The sequence below is a fragment of the Oncorhynchus mykiss genome, chromosome 12 (genome assembly GCF_057628025.1).
Source record: "Oncorhynchus mykiss isolate SJ-2025 chromosome 12, ASM5762802v1, whole genome shotgun sequence".
NCBI classification, from domain to species: domain Eukaryota; kingdom Metazoa; phylum Chordata; class Actinopteri; order Salmoniformes; family Salmonidae; genus Oncorhynchus; species Oncorhynchus mykiss.
The window spans coordinates 34,494,761-34,508,477 of NC_143033.1; the positions used below are offsets into that span (position 1 = coordinate 34,494,761).

Genomic DNA, 13,717 nt, shown 5'->3' on the forward strand with positions numbered 1-13,717 from the left:
CTAGGGGGTAACTAGCCCCCTCCCCCCCTAATAATATTGTCTAATTGCGGTCATAAAAAAGCTACGTTTGGGGGGGATGACCATGTGGATGATGGTCATGCTTTGGCAAATAAAATATAAAGGTAAATAAATGGCTACAGTCAATTTTGTTTTTAGAAAAGGGACATTTAAAAAAAGTGGCAGTTACCCTGCTAGGAGATTATGGCATAGGGTTTCACACAAGTGTGTTCAAATCCATTTAATCACTTTTATTTAGAAATTGTTTAGTAAGTAATAGTTAAAAGCTAAGTCTAATTGTCTTATTTTAATTATTAAAATATGGGAGGGGTGGGGAAATGGTGTTGCACATGTCACCATTAATATCCTCACTATGAGGAGATTTGATGTAAAGTCCCTCTTTTTACCTGCACATTTTATTTGTTCTATCATTGTTGTTCCTTTACCATACAATCCATTATGTACAATTGCACTAAATATTATTTGAATAATGCAAGATTTTAAATCCATACACATTTGCGCAACCGCAGCATTCAAACGAGGCTGCAATGAAAACTAATGGGACTGTAGCGACTGTGTTGGCATCAAAATGTGGGGTGTGGACTACGTTTCTATTCAAGCATTGATTGACATGGTAATAGACAATAGTATTGGAGAAATGTTTTTAAAAAACCTGACCCCTCTGGCGCTGTATGTTAAATTGTGACGTATCACGGAGTAACTCATTCTGTGCCGTACAGCCTCTTCGCTAATGGTGATTGTAAAGTTAATTACTTGTGAGTTCAGCAATAGTTAATTCAATCAATTGTTAATTTTGTGTAATCACTGCGAGCCATCTTGACTCAAAAACCGTGACAGCTACAGTTTAATTATGAATATAAATTTAGCGCTGCCCTAAAAACCCTATTCAAATTCAACAAAACTTCAAATAGACAAACTCGGACAAAAAAATAAACGCCCTCTCACTGTCAACTGCGTTGATTTCAAATCAAATCAAATGTATTAGTCACATACACATGGTTAGCAGATGTTAATGCGAGTGTAGCGAAATGCTTGTGCTTCTAGTTCCGACAATGCAGTAATCTAACCTAACAATTCCAAAACTACTACTTTATACACACACAAGTGTAAAGGGATAAAGAATATGTACATAAAGATATGAATGAGTGATGCTACAGAACGGCATAGGCAAGATGCAGTAGATGGTATTGGGTACAGTATATACATATGAGATGAGTAATGTAGGGTATGTAAACAAAGTGGCTTAGTTTAAAGTGGCTAGTGATACATGTATTACATAAAGATGCAGTAGATGATATAGAGTACAGTATATACATATACAGTGCCTTGCGAAAGTATTCGGCCCCCTTGAACTTTGCGACCTTTTGCCACATTTCAGGCTTCAAACATAAAGATATAAAACTGTATTTTTTTCAAGAATCTGTGGAAAGAACTGAAAACTGCTGTTCACAAATGCTCTCCATCCAACCTCACTGAGCTCGAGCTGTTTTGCAAGGAGGAATGGGAAAAAATGTCAGTCTCTCGATGTGCAAAACTGATAGAGACATACCCCAAGCGACTTACAGCTGTAATCGCAGCAAAAGGTGGCACTACAAAGTATTAACTTAAGGGGGCTGAATAATTTTGCACGCTCAATTTTTCAGTTTTTTATTTGTTAAAAAAGTTTGAAATATCCAATAAATGTCGTTCCACTTCATGATCGTGTCCCACTTGTTGTTGATTCTTCACAAAAAAATACAGTTTTATATCTTTATGTTTGAAGCCTGAAATGTGGCAAAAGGTCGCAAAGTTCAAGGGGGCCGAATACTTAAGCAAGGCACTGTACATGTAACAGGGTACAATGCAAGACGAGTACTGTTACATACATATGAGATGAATAATGTAGGGTATGCAAACATTATATTAAGTAGCATTGTTTCAAGTGGCTAGTGATATATTTTACATCAATTTCCATCTATTCCCATTGTTAAAGTGGCTGGAGTTGAGTCAGTGTGTTGGCAGCAGCCACTCAATGTTAGTGGTGGCTGTTTAACAGTCTGATGGCCTTGAGATAGAAGCTGTTTTTCAGTCTCTCGGTCCCAGCTTTGATGCACCTGTACTGACCTCGCCTGTACTGACCTGAACAGGCAGTGGCTCGGGTGGTTGTTGTCCTTGATGATCTTTATGGCCTTCCTGTGACATCGGGTGGTGTAGGTGTCCTGGAGGGCAGGTAGTTTGCCCCCGGTGATGCGTTGTGCAGACCTCACTATCCTCTGGAGAGCCTTACGGTTGTGGGCGGAGCAGTTGCCGTACCAGGCGGTGATACAGCCCGACAGGATGCTCTCGATTGTGCATCTGTAGAAGTTTCTGAGTGCTTTTGGTGACAAGCCAAATTTCTTCAGCCTCCTGAGGTTGAATCGGCGCTGCTGCACCTTCTTCACGATGCTGTCTGTGTGGGTGGACCAATTCAGTTTGTCTGTGATGTGTACGCCGAGGAACTTAAAACTTACTACCCTCTCCACTACTGTCCCATCGATGTGGATAGGGGGGTACTCCCCCTGCTGTTTCCTGAAGTCCACAATCATCTCCTTAGTTTTGTTGACGTTGAGTGTGAGGTTATTTTCCTGACACCACACTCCGAGGGCCCTCACCTCCTCCCTGTAGGCCGTCTCGTCGTTGTTGGTAATCAGCCTACCACTGTAGTGTCGTCCGCAAACTTGATGATTGAGTTGGAGGCGTGCATGGCCACGCAGTCGTGGGTGAACAGGGAGTACAGGAGAGGGCTCAGAACGCACCCTTGTGGGGCCCCAGTGTTGAGGATCAGCGGGGTGTAGATGTTGTTACTTACCCTCACCACCTGGGGGCGGCCCGTCAGGAAGTCCAGTACCCAGTTGCACAGGGCGGGGTCGAGACCCAGCTTGATGACGAGTTTGGAGGGTACTATGGTGTTAAATGCTGAGCTGTAGTTGATGAACAGCATTCACACATAGGTATTCCTCTTGTCCATATGGGTTAGGGCAGTGTGGTTGAGATTTCATCGTCTGTGGACCTATTTGGGCGGTAAGCAAATTGGAGTGGGTCTAGGGTGTCAGGTAGGGTGGAGGTGATATGGTCCTTGACTAGTCTCTCAAAGCACTTCATGATGACATAAGTGAGTGCTACGGGGCGGTAGTCGTTTAGCTCAGTTACCTTAGCTTTCTTGGGAACAGGAACAATGGTGGCCCTCTTGAAGCATGTGGGAACAGCAGACTGTGATAAGGATTAATTGAATATGTCCGTAAACACACCAGCCAGCTGGTCTACGCATGCTTTGAGGGCGCGGCTGGGGATCCCGTCTGGGCCTGCAGCCTTGCGAGGGTTAACACGTTTAAATGTTTTACTCACGTCGGCTGCAGTGAAGGAGAGTCCGCATGTTTTGGTTGCGGGCCGTGTCAGTGGCACTGTATTGTCCTCAAAGCGGGGAAAAAAGTGATTTAGTCTGCCTGGGAGAAAGACATCCTGGTCCGCGACAAGGCTGGTTTTCTTTTTGTAATCCGTGATTGACTGTAGACCCTGCCACATACCTCTTGTGTCTGAGCTGTTGAATTGCGACTTTACTTTGTCTCTATACTGACGCTTAGCTTGTTTGATTGCCTTGCGGAGGGAATAGCTACACTGTTTGTATTCGGTCATGTTTCTGGTCACCTTGCCCTGGTTAAAAGCAGTGGTTCGCGCTTTCAGTTTCACGCGAATGCTGCCATCAATCAACGGTTTCTGGTTTGGGAATGTTTTAATCGTTGCTATGGGAACGATATCTTCAATGCACGTTCTAATGAACTCGCTCACCGAATCCGTTAGCGTCTCTCGAGTGAGCAATGTTTCCGTGAAGCAAAGAACGTTACAGTCTCTGATATCCCTCTGGAATGCTGGGGCGGCAGGGTAGCCTAGTGGTTAGAGCGTTGGACTAGTAACCGGAAGGTTGTGAGTTCAAACCCCCGAGCTGACAAGGTACAAATCTGTCGTTCTGCCCCTGAACAGGCAGTTAACCCACTGTTCCCAGGCCGTCATTGAAAATAAGAATTTGTTCTTAACTGACTTGCCTGGTTAAATAAAGGTAAAAAAAAAAAAAAAAAAAAAATGCTACCCTTGCTCGAATTGCATCAACCTTGTTGTCAAGAGACTGGACATTGGCGAGAAGTATGCTAGGGAGTGGTGCGCGATGTGCCCGTCTCCAGAGCCTGACCAGAAGACCGCTTCGTTTCCCTCTTTTACGACGTCTTTGTTTTGGGTCGCAGGCTGGGATCCATTCCGTTGTCCTGGGTGAAAGGCAGAACACAGGGTCCGCTTCGGGAAATACATATTCCTGGTCGTACTGATGGTGAGTTGACGTTGCTCTTATATTCAGTAGTTCTTCTGTATGTAATGAAACCTAAGATGACCTGGGGTACCAATGTAAGAAATAACACGTAAAAAAACAAAAAACTGCATAGTTTCCTAGGAACGCGAAGCGAGGCGGCCATCTCTGTCGGCGCCGGAAGTTCCATATTTTCAGCAAACTTAACGTGTAAATATTGGTATGAACATAAGATTCAACAACTGAGACATAAACTGAACAAGTTCCACAGACATGTGACTAACAGAAATTGAATAATGTGTAACAGTCAGTATCTGGTGTGGCCATCAGCTGCATTAAGTACTGCAGTGCATCTCCTCATGGACTGCACCAGATTTTCCAGTTCTTGCTTTGAGATGTTACCCCACTCTTCCACCAAGTCACCTGCAAGTTCCCAGACATTTCTGTGGAGAATGACCCTAGCCCCCACCCTCCGATCCAACAGGTCCCAGACGTGCTTAATGGGATTGAGATCCGGGCTCTTTGCTGGCCATGGCAGAACACTGACATTCCTGTCTTGCAGGAAATCACGCACAGAACGAGCAGTATGGCTGGTGGCATTGTCATGCTGGAGGGTCATGTCAGAATGAGCCTGCAGGAAGGGTACAGGAATGTCTTCCCTGTAACACACAGCAAATGAGATTTCCTGCAATGACAACAAGCTCAGTCCGATGATGCTGTGACACACCGCCCTAGACCATGATGGATCCTGCACCTCCAAATCGATCCCGCTCCAGAGTACAGGCCTCGGCGTAACGCTCATTCCTTCGACGATAAACGCAAATCCAACCATCACTCCTGGTGAGACAAAATTGCGACTCATCAGCAAAGAGCACTTTTTGCCAATCCTGTCTGGTCCAGCGACGGTGGGTTTGTGCCCATAGGCACCGTTGTTTCCAGTGATGTCTGGTGAGGACCTGCCTTACAACAGGTCTACAAACCCTCAGTCCAGCCTCTCTCTCTCTCTTGTGCACAATCTGAGCACTGATGGAGGGTTTGTGCGTTCCTGGTGTAACTCGGGCAGTTGTTGTTGCCATCCTGTACCTGTCCCGCAGGTGTGATGTTCGGATGTACCGATCCTGTGCAGGTGTTCAGCTGTCCATCCTGTAGCGCTGTCTTAGGCGTCTCACAGTACGGACATTGCAATTTATTGCCCTGGCCACATCTGCAGTCCTTATGCCTCCTTGCAGCATGCCTAAGGCACGTTCACGCAGATGAGCAGGGACCATGGCATCTTTCTTTTGGTGTTTTTCAGAATCAGAAGAAAGGCCTCTTTAGTGTCCTAAGTTTTCATAACTGTGACCTTAATTGCCTATGGTCTGTAAGCTGTTAGTGTCTTAATGACCGTTCCACAGGTGCATGTTCATTAATAGTTTATGGTTCATTGAACAAGCATGGGAAACAGTGTTTAAACCCTTTACAATGAAGATCTGTGAAGTTATTTGGATTTTTACATATCTTTGAAATACAGGGTCCTGAAAAAGGGCAGTTTCTTTTTTTTGCTGAGTTTATAAACTCTTTATAGTGTTTTATTTACATTTTAGGTGATAAGTTGGACAGAAATCAGGTCAAAAAAGCTGTTTCCCCACACGACATATCCCTTTCATTACCACGCAAAAGACCCGGTGGTGCTCCATTGCCTTCTTCAATCATGCAAAAACAGGCAGCATGAAGGTCTCGTCATTGATTTGGCTGGAAAATAGTTTTTTAGTGGTATTCATATTACAGTTGACCTGGAATTATTACATTTTGGTGGTGCTAAAATAAAGGCCAAATGTACAGAACAGTGTGATGTACAAAAGTGCATCAGCTATCGTGATATATTCCAATGAAGTTAGATATACAACTTTAAAAAAGCGAGGGCAAGTTCTGGGGAAATATTTTAGTGACATCTTGAGGTCCTAATGTGAATTACAAGGGGCAGTTAACCCAGGGGGCTAGTTTCCCCCTAGTACCCTACAAATACAGTAAAGTACACACACTAAAGCAGTGGTTCCCAACCTTTTTCAGTTACTGTACCACCAACTGAATTTTGCTCTGCCTGGTGTACCCCTGAAGTACCCCCTCATGTGCATTTTACCAGTAGTCTTATGAGTCTTCTCAAGTACACGCAACGGTTCTAGTGTAACAGTGTTGCCCCAACTTGGTCTTGAATCAAGGACCCTTTGAACACATCGTCAACTGCCTCCCACGAAGCATCGTTACCTGTCACTCCACAATAGCTGCAGAGCACGAGAAACAACTACTTCAAGGTCTCAGAGCGAGTGACATCACCGACAACCCCAGAAGCTAGGCAGAGCCCAACTAAGTGATCCGGGTCACGGCACCAATGTAACAGTTTTGCTTCTGTCCCTCTACTCGCGCCAACCTGGGCTTGAACCAGGAACCATCTGAACACAGACAACTGCCTCACACAAAGCATTGTTACCAATTGAAACTCAACTAGAGAGCATCACTAACTAGTTAGCCATTTCACACCCGTTACACTAGTACCCCTGGTTGGGAGTCACTGCACTAAAGGGTAAAAAATGTTTTGAACAAAATAGTGTTTTTTAGACACAACTGCAAACTTCAAGGAGTAGGGCATTCAAGGAGTTGATCTGATGGGAATTTGTGATGTTATCGAGGAACAAAAAAAGATCAACAGAGAATACACTTTGGTTGTGTTTATGAATGTCTTGTGGAACATTTAAATATGCACAGCACTTTCATTAGTTTGTTACTGTAGGCAATCTTCTGCGCAAAACCCTTACCTTTGCCAAAGAGTTATTTGGCAAAGGTACTGGTTTTGGAAACTTCAGAATCTGCTATTTCTGCGGAAATCGACTCTCTCGCAAGAGCATGCTTTTGCAGCACAGTCAATAGCGCCCCGGACCTCGGGCTCAAAGGTCGAGGGTTCGAGATCTGCTCCCTGCTGTTTCATTACAATACTAACAACATGTGTGTTAAATAAACTTATTTTAAGTTAAGTTAAGGACAGAGGTGGGAATGACTAAACATTTCAGCGATATTTCAGTTTAAAATTCATATCCAGTCAAAATGACTGCCTACGCACTTTTGGTGTTAATCTCAAGTAGATGCCAGGTGCATACAGAACAGAATATAATAAAATAGAAGAAAATATAATAGAACGGTTCATTTTTGTTTTTCAAAACCATAAAACCCATATGACCTGATTTAATTCACAAGACAATAGTTTAATTGATACTAACCTGGTTTCATTCATACACCATGGCATTAATTATCCAGATCGTACCACTGTTATAAAAGCATGTTCACCCGTTAGCCTGCCAACAGGTTTTTTCCAAGACACTAGAACATTTGCATTCATCAAGGACTCCCTATTTTATTCACTTACTTGATTTTAGAGCCTCTCAAAATATGTTATTAAGGTAGCTATATTAATGTCAACCTTGTTTTATCCTGAGCAAAACCTGGCACTGGCACGCGTATGTAACCTGATAATAGACTGGCATTTTACAAAGACACGCTGATGATGGAGAATAACCTAACGTCAAATGGGGACAGACTGTATTTGTCCTAATGTTATTCTACTAACTATTATTATGAACACACCACGACAATGAGCAGACATGAACGGTACAAATAGTCCCCTTACCCTCTCCTTTCACTCTCGAGCTGTCAAACGCTGCAGCCTGCAGCACAGGAGACAGACGTGTGTTTTATTCCATGGACCGTGTACCAAAGATGGGAGATAAACGAAGATAGTTCACTGAGGCCGTTTACCAATGAAAAAAAGTAGTTTCGATCTACCTAACTGTGTATGTCTCCAATAGACACCAATGCAATAGCAGCTGTGTATGGTCTACACAGTTCATTGACTTTCATTAAACCAGAAAAAAACAGTGGGCGTGTCCATAGAGAATGATAGAGGCCTCTAGTGGCCAAAAGGCCATTTAAGCATGGGCAGCACCATTAAGGACTTCCACCATTTTAATGTAGTCAACTGGGTGGGACTTCCAACTTAATTTGCTGATTCCTCATGATGACACTGTTGGAGTCATGTCCAAACAGATCATCAGGAGGGATCAGCCAATTGTTAAGAAGAAAATTGACTATTTCAAAATTGAGATTACCTCAAAGGCGCTTGTGGTGTCACAGATGCTATAATGGCACAGATATAAAGATGAGTCCTATATCTATCTCTATTGGTGTCTCGCTTCCTCTTCGGTCTCTGAGTGTACTTCAGCTGAAATGCAGACCTCGATCCACCCCATCCAATAGGAATAGTTGTACCACAAAACACCTTATCATTTGGATGGGCTTTGATCGAAGCCCCATCCATTAACTGCTAGGCGATGAGTATATCCAGGTGCTTCAAAGTCAGGTAAAACTGAGCGGGTGCGGGTGCGTTCGAGAGCAATGAATCAGTGCAATCGTTTTCTTCAACATTTGCAGTTTTGAGAGATAATTTAGCAATTTTATAACAAATTTCATGCAATTCTACTTATGGGGTGGAGAGCAATCTTTGCCGTTTTAAAGCTAAGCAAATTCTACAGTTTTTGCCATGTAAATATGATTATGCCATATGATTTCTGGGCACGTGCCTTGAGTGCCCAGTAGTTATTTGGCCATGATTATTACACTTTTCTTAAAAAAAAATTAACTCTGACGTGTGATCCAGCATTAAAAAGATTGACCTAGAGAATCTTTGATTGAAATACATGGGATAGTAATACTTTGAAATTGAACCATGTTATTTTCAAATACTCCAATTCAAACCATCAAACCTAAAAAGCTGCATAAACTCAGAGATACACCCAATTTATGTGCATCTCCCAGTTGATGCCTACTCTTCATACCGGCAGCCTGAAACGTGTCCAGTATATTTAATGTGACGTCATCAGAAGTGGACGGTAGATGAAGACGAATGTAAGCGTGTTGATCTCGCCCGGAGCAAGTAAAAATCGGTAAAGTTTGGTTATAAACTGCTATGCAAAATGTTATAAAGGACACGAATTATGCCTCCCTTGAGGTGATATTACGAAGTTGACTCAGGCTAGATAACGCGTTAGCCACATGCTTGTTCAATGGTAGCAGAGATGCTTTGAAGGTAACGTTAGCCTACTCTCAGTTCTGAATATTTTGTTCAAACAGTTAAGTTACCATAAATAAACATGCATTTGTTCAGCCTTTGTATGTTCAAAAATCCTATAAGATCAACGGATGACTGGTCAATGTTTGTCTGAAGTGGAAACACATTTAGGGTAACGTTAGGTAGCTAGGTGATTTTAGTTCCAAACTAGTTAGCCAACTATGCGGGCCCTATACATTTTGAGATGCGAACGGAATCGATACAATTAAACAATAAACGTATTAAATGAATTAGCACACGTTTATCAAAAGACAAACATAATGCATCAGTGATTCTTATTTAATGCAACTTTCTGAAGAGGAAACGACAATTCCCCGTCTGTATGTGCGGCGCCCAGCTACCACTTACGTGTAGCCGTTAGCGATGATGCTAATGAAAAATCTTCTGGTAGATTCAATGTTAACTACAAAGTAGCCTATGCATACCTGCCAGAATGATATCATGATTATTTGCATAAATCCAAAAACATAACTGAACATCCTCTTGCTAGGTGCCCACTGGAATGATAGGGTACTTAACCCCAAAAATCGAAATTTCTCAATTTCCCAAGACCTCAAAAGTAGTCTCCTGATGTGGTTCAAGCAGTATTGTTGACCTCGAACATCCAATAAAGTTGTTATTCGTATTCAATTAGAAGTGCGATTTTGATAGCAAAGAGTTGAAATAAATCTTGGGAAAATGGACACCTGGAAAACAGAATTTAGGGAAAAACAAAAAGGAATTAGGGAAAAAAGATTTTATAGGGCCCTAATAGACTATGTAGCTACGAGATGTAGCCTCCAATAAATTCACAGCCTTAAATCAATTTTCAGGTTCGACAAGTCTCAAGATGGATTCCCTATACGGCCAGGTAGCCATTGGAGTATTGGGAGGAGTGGGCTGTGGACTTTTCCTTGGCTGGCACTTCCGGGCTCGGTTCAGCAACTCTTCCAAAGACAACGGGGCGGCGATGGGGAATGGCAGTAGGGGTGAAACGGCCACCAGCGTCATGGGAGAAGGAGGGGAGTTCAAAATGATCCTGGTGGTCCGATCCGACCTGAAGATGGGCAAGGGGAAAGTGGCCGCCCAGTGCTCACACGCCGCCGTGTCAGCCTATAAACAGGTCCAACGCAGGAACCCTGAGCTTCTGAAACAATGGGAGTACTGTGGCCAACCCAAGGTTGTGGTTAAAGCTCCAGATGAGGACAGTCTGATAGAACTGCTAACCCATGCCAAAGAGTTAGGGCTGCCTGTCAGTCTGATCCAAGATGCTGGGAGGACCCAGATAGCGCCAGGATCCCGTACTGTGCTGGGTGTAGGCCCTGGAGCAGCTGATCTTGTGGACAAAGTCACTGGACACTTGAAGCTCTATTAGACACAAAATAAGACTTGAATTGAGTTGTCTGTATTAGTTGTATTTGAAGTAGGATAATCATGGTCCACTTTAAAATGTATTTTTTTTAATGGAGAAATTGTATTTTGGGATCTGTACATTAATTTTCATTAAAAGGTCCAAACATGTAATTTTGTCCTCACATTTGCATTAAGGGGCTGATTCAGACCTAGGAAATGTACTTAAACACTAAGTATTTGGTATTCAGGCATACCTTATTCAGTCGTGTAACGTGCTCTGCAGGTGTTGCTGGCTACCTTTCACGGTCTGAATACATTTCATTCAATTGCTGAAAACCCTCCCACTTGGTGGCCAAGAGATTTTCTTGTGGGGTTATCAGTACATTTATCTAATGGGTTCAGAACATTAGGGATCAATGAAAGGAAGCCATCTCAATGTATGCATATTTGTCTCAGTTTCAGCACCAATTGGTAGATTTAAATATACTCTGATCTTGTAGATTTAGGTTTAGGAAATAATTTATGATAAACTGGTTTGGAGAGCCTTTCCACACAAAATATTGGTAAAAGAATAGTGGTTTGATTCATCCCAGAAGTTGCCATATTCAGTTCTTTAACCCAAAGTAATGTTGGAAGGTTAGTGTACAATAGGTTATACCCTCATCTATTGCCTACACCAACCATTGGGTTCAAACTGTTACGGCTTGGTCTGCACAACATCGTGATTTATTTAGCCTACGTCTTTAAAATATATAGTACCAGTCAGATTGGACACACCTACTCACTCAAGGGTTTTTCTTTTCACTATTTTCTACATTGTAAAATTAATAGTGAAGACATCAAACTATGAAATAACACATGGAATCAGGCAGTAACCAAAAAAGTGTTACCCAAACCGGCTGCCATCGTGCATACATTTATTTTGTCCCCCTACACCAAACGCGATCACGACACACAGGGTAAAATATCAAAACAAACTCAACCAATGACATTAATTTGGGGACAGGTTGAAAAGCATTAAACATTTATGGCAATTTAGCTAGTTAGCTTGCACTTGCTAGCTAATTTGTCCTATTTAGCTAGCTTGCTGTTGCTAGCTACTTTGTCCTGGGATATAAACATTAAGTTGTTATTTTACCTGAAATGCACAAGGTCCTCTACTCCGACAATTAATCCACACATAAAACGGTCAACCGAATTGTTTCTAGTCATCTCTCCTCCTTCCAGGCTTTTTCATCTTTGAACTTATATGGTGATTGGTATCTAAACTTTCATAGTATTACCACGACAACTGGCAACACAATTAGTCTTTCAATCACCCACGTGGGTATAACCAATGAGGAGATGGCACGTGGGTGCATGCTTCTATAAACCAATGAGGAGATGGGAGAGACTTCTATTTTATCCCTTGGCAACGCAGATGCTTGTTGATGCGTGCGAGCAGCGTGGGTAGAATAATTGAATAACAGATTTCTAAATGTATTTTGCAACGCGAGCGGTGTAACAGGGTATTAGACAACATAAGGCAGCAACACATGACAAAACATAACACAAACAACAGCACAAAGGGCAAGAAGGTAGACAATAGTGCAGCCACAACTGTCAGTAAGAGTGTCCATGATTGAGTCTTTGAATGAAGAGATTGAGATAAAACTGTCCAGTTTGAGTGTTTGTTTCAGCTCATTCCAGTTGCTAGCTGCAGCATACTGAAAAGACGAGCGACCCAGGGATGTGTGAGCTTTGGGGACCTTTAACAGAATGTGACTGGCAGAACGGGTGGAGGATGAGGGCTACAGTAGATATCTCAGGGGGGGGGGGGGGCAAAGTGGGTTTTATAAATAAGCATCAAACCAGTGGGTCTTGTAACAGGTATACAGAGATGACCAGTTTACAGTGGAGTATAGAGTGCAGTGATGTGTCCTATAAGTTGCAAATCTGATGGCCTAATGGTAAAGAACTTCAAGCCACTCGAGAGCACCCTTAACTGCCGATCTATAAATTGTCTCCGTAATCTAGCATGGGAAGGATGGTCATCAATCAGGGTTAGTTTGGCAGCTGGGGTGAAAGAGGAGCAATTACGATAGAGGAAACCAAGTCTAGATTTAACTTTAGCCTGCAGCTTTGGTATGTTCTGAGAGAAGGACAGTATACTGTCTAGCCATACTCCCAAGTACTCATATGAGGTGACTACCTCAAGCTCTAAACCCTCAGAGGTAGTAATCACACCTGCAGGGAGAGGGGCATTCTTCTTACCAAACCACATGACCTTTGTTTTGTAGGTGTTCAGAACATGGTTAAGGGTAGAGAAAGCTTATTGGAAACCAAGAAAGCTTTGTTGTAGAGCTTTTAACACAAAATCCGGAGAGGGGCCAGCTGAGTATAAGACTATCATCTGCATATAAATGGATGAGAGCGCTTCCTACTGCCTGAGCTATGTTGTTGATGTAAATTGAGAAGAGCGTGGGGCCTAGGATCGAGCCTTGGGGTACTCCCTTGGTGACAGGCAGTGGCTGAGACAGAAGATTTTCTGACTTTATACCCTGCACTTGTTGAGAGAGGTAGTTAGCAAACCAGCCAAAAACCCCTAAGAGACACCAATACTCCTTTACCTGGCCCACAAGAATGGAATGGTCTACCGTATCAAAAGCTTTGGCGAAGTAAATAAAAATAGCAGCACAACATTGCTTAGAATCAAGGGCAATGGTGACATCATTGAAGACCTTTAAGGTTACTGCCCCTATCATCAACCTTTTTAACCTGTCTCTCCTTTCTGGGGAGGTTCCCATTGCTTGGAAGACAGCCACGGTTCATCCTTTATTTAAAATGGGGAGATCTAGCTGATCCTAATTTATAGGCCTATCTCTATTTTGCCCTGTTTATCAAAAGTGTTGGACAAACTT

At 42.7% G+C, this 13,717-nt stretch overlaps 1 protein-coding gene across 2 annotated transcripts; it reads left to right on the forward strand.

Moving 5' to 3' along the window:
• The first annotated feature begins 9,184 nt into the window (after positions 1-9,184).
• Positions 9,185-10,988, forward strand: ptrh2 (peptidyl-tRNA hydrolase 2). Of its 2 annotated transcripts, none has more exons than XM_021623550.3 (2): positions 9,185-9,300; positions 10,298-10,988. In XM_021623550.3, the coding sequence occupies exon 2, from the start codon at positions 10,315-10,317 to the stop codon at positions 10,837-10,839; it is 525 nt and encodes a 174-aa protein (XP_021479225.2). In that variant the 5' UTR covers positions 9,185-9,300; positions 10,298-10,314; the 3' UTR covers positions 10,840-10,988. The 2 variants fall into 2 exon arrangements, with proteins under 2 accessions (XP_021479225.2, XP_021479226.2); XM_021623551.3 differs by having other exon boundaries at positions 9,216-9,443.
• Positions 10,989-13,717: the final 2,729 nt, after the last annotated feature.

What these genes read in the sequence shown, in the direction of transcription:
- ptrh2 (XM_021623550.3), top strand. Translation starts at nt 10,315, where the DNA reads ATGGATTCCCTATACGGCCAGGTAGCCATTGGAGTATTGGGAGGAGTG.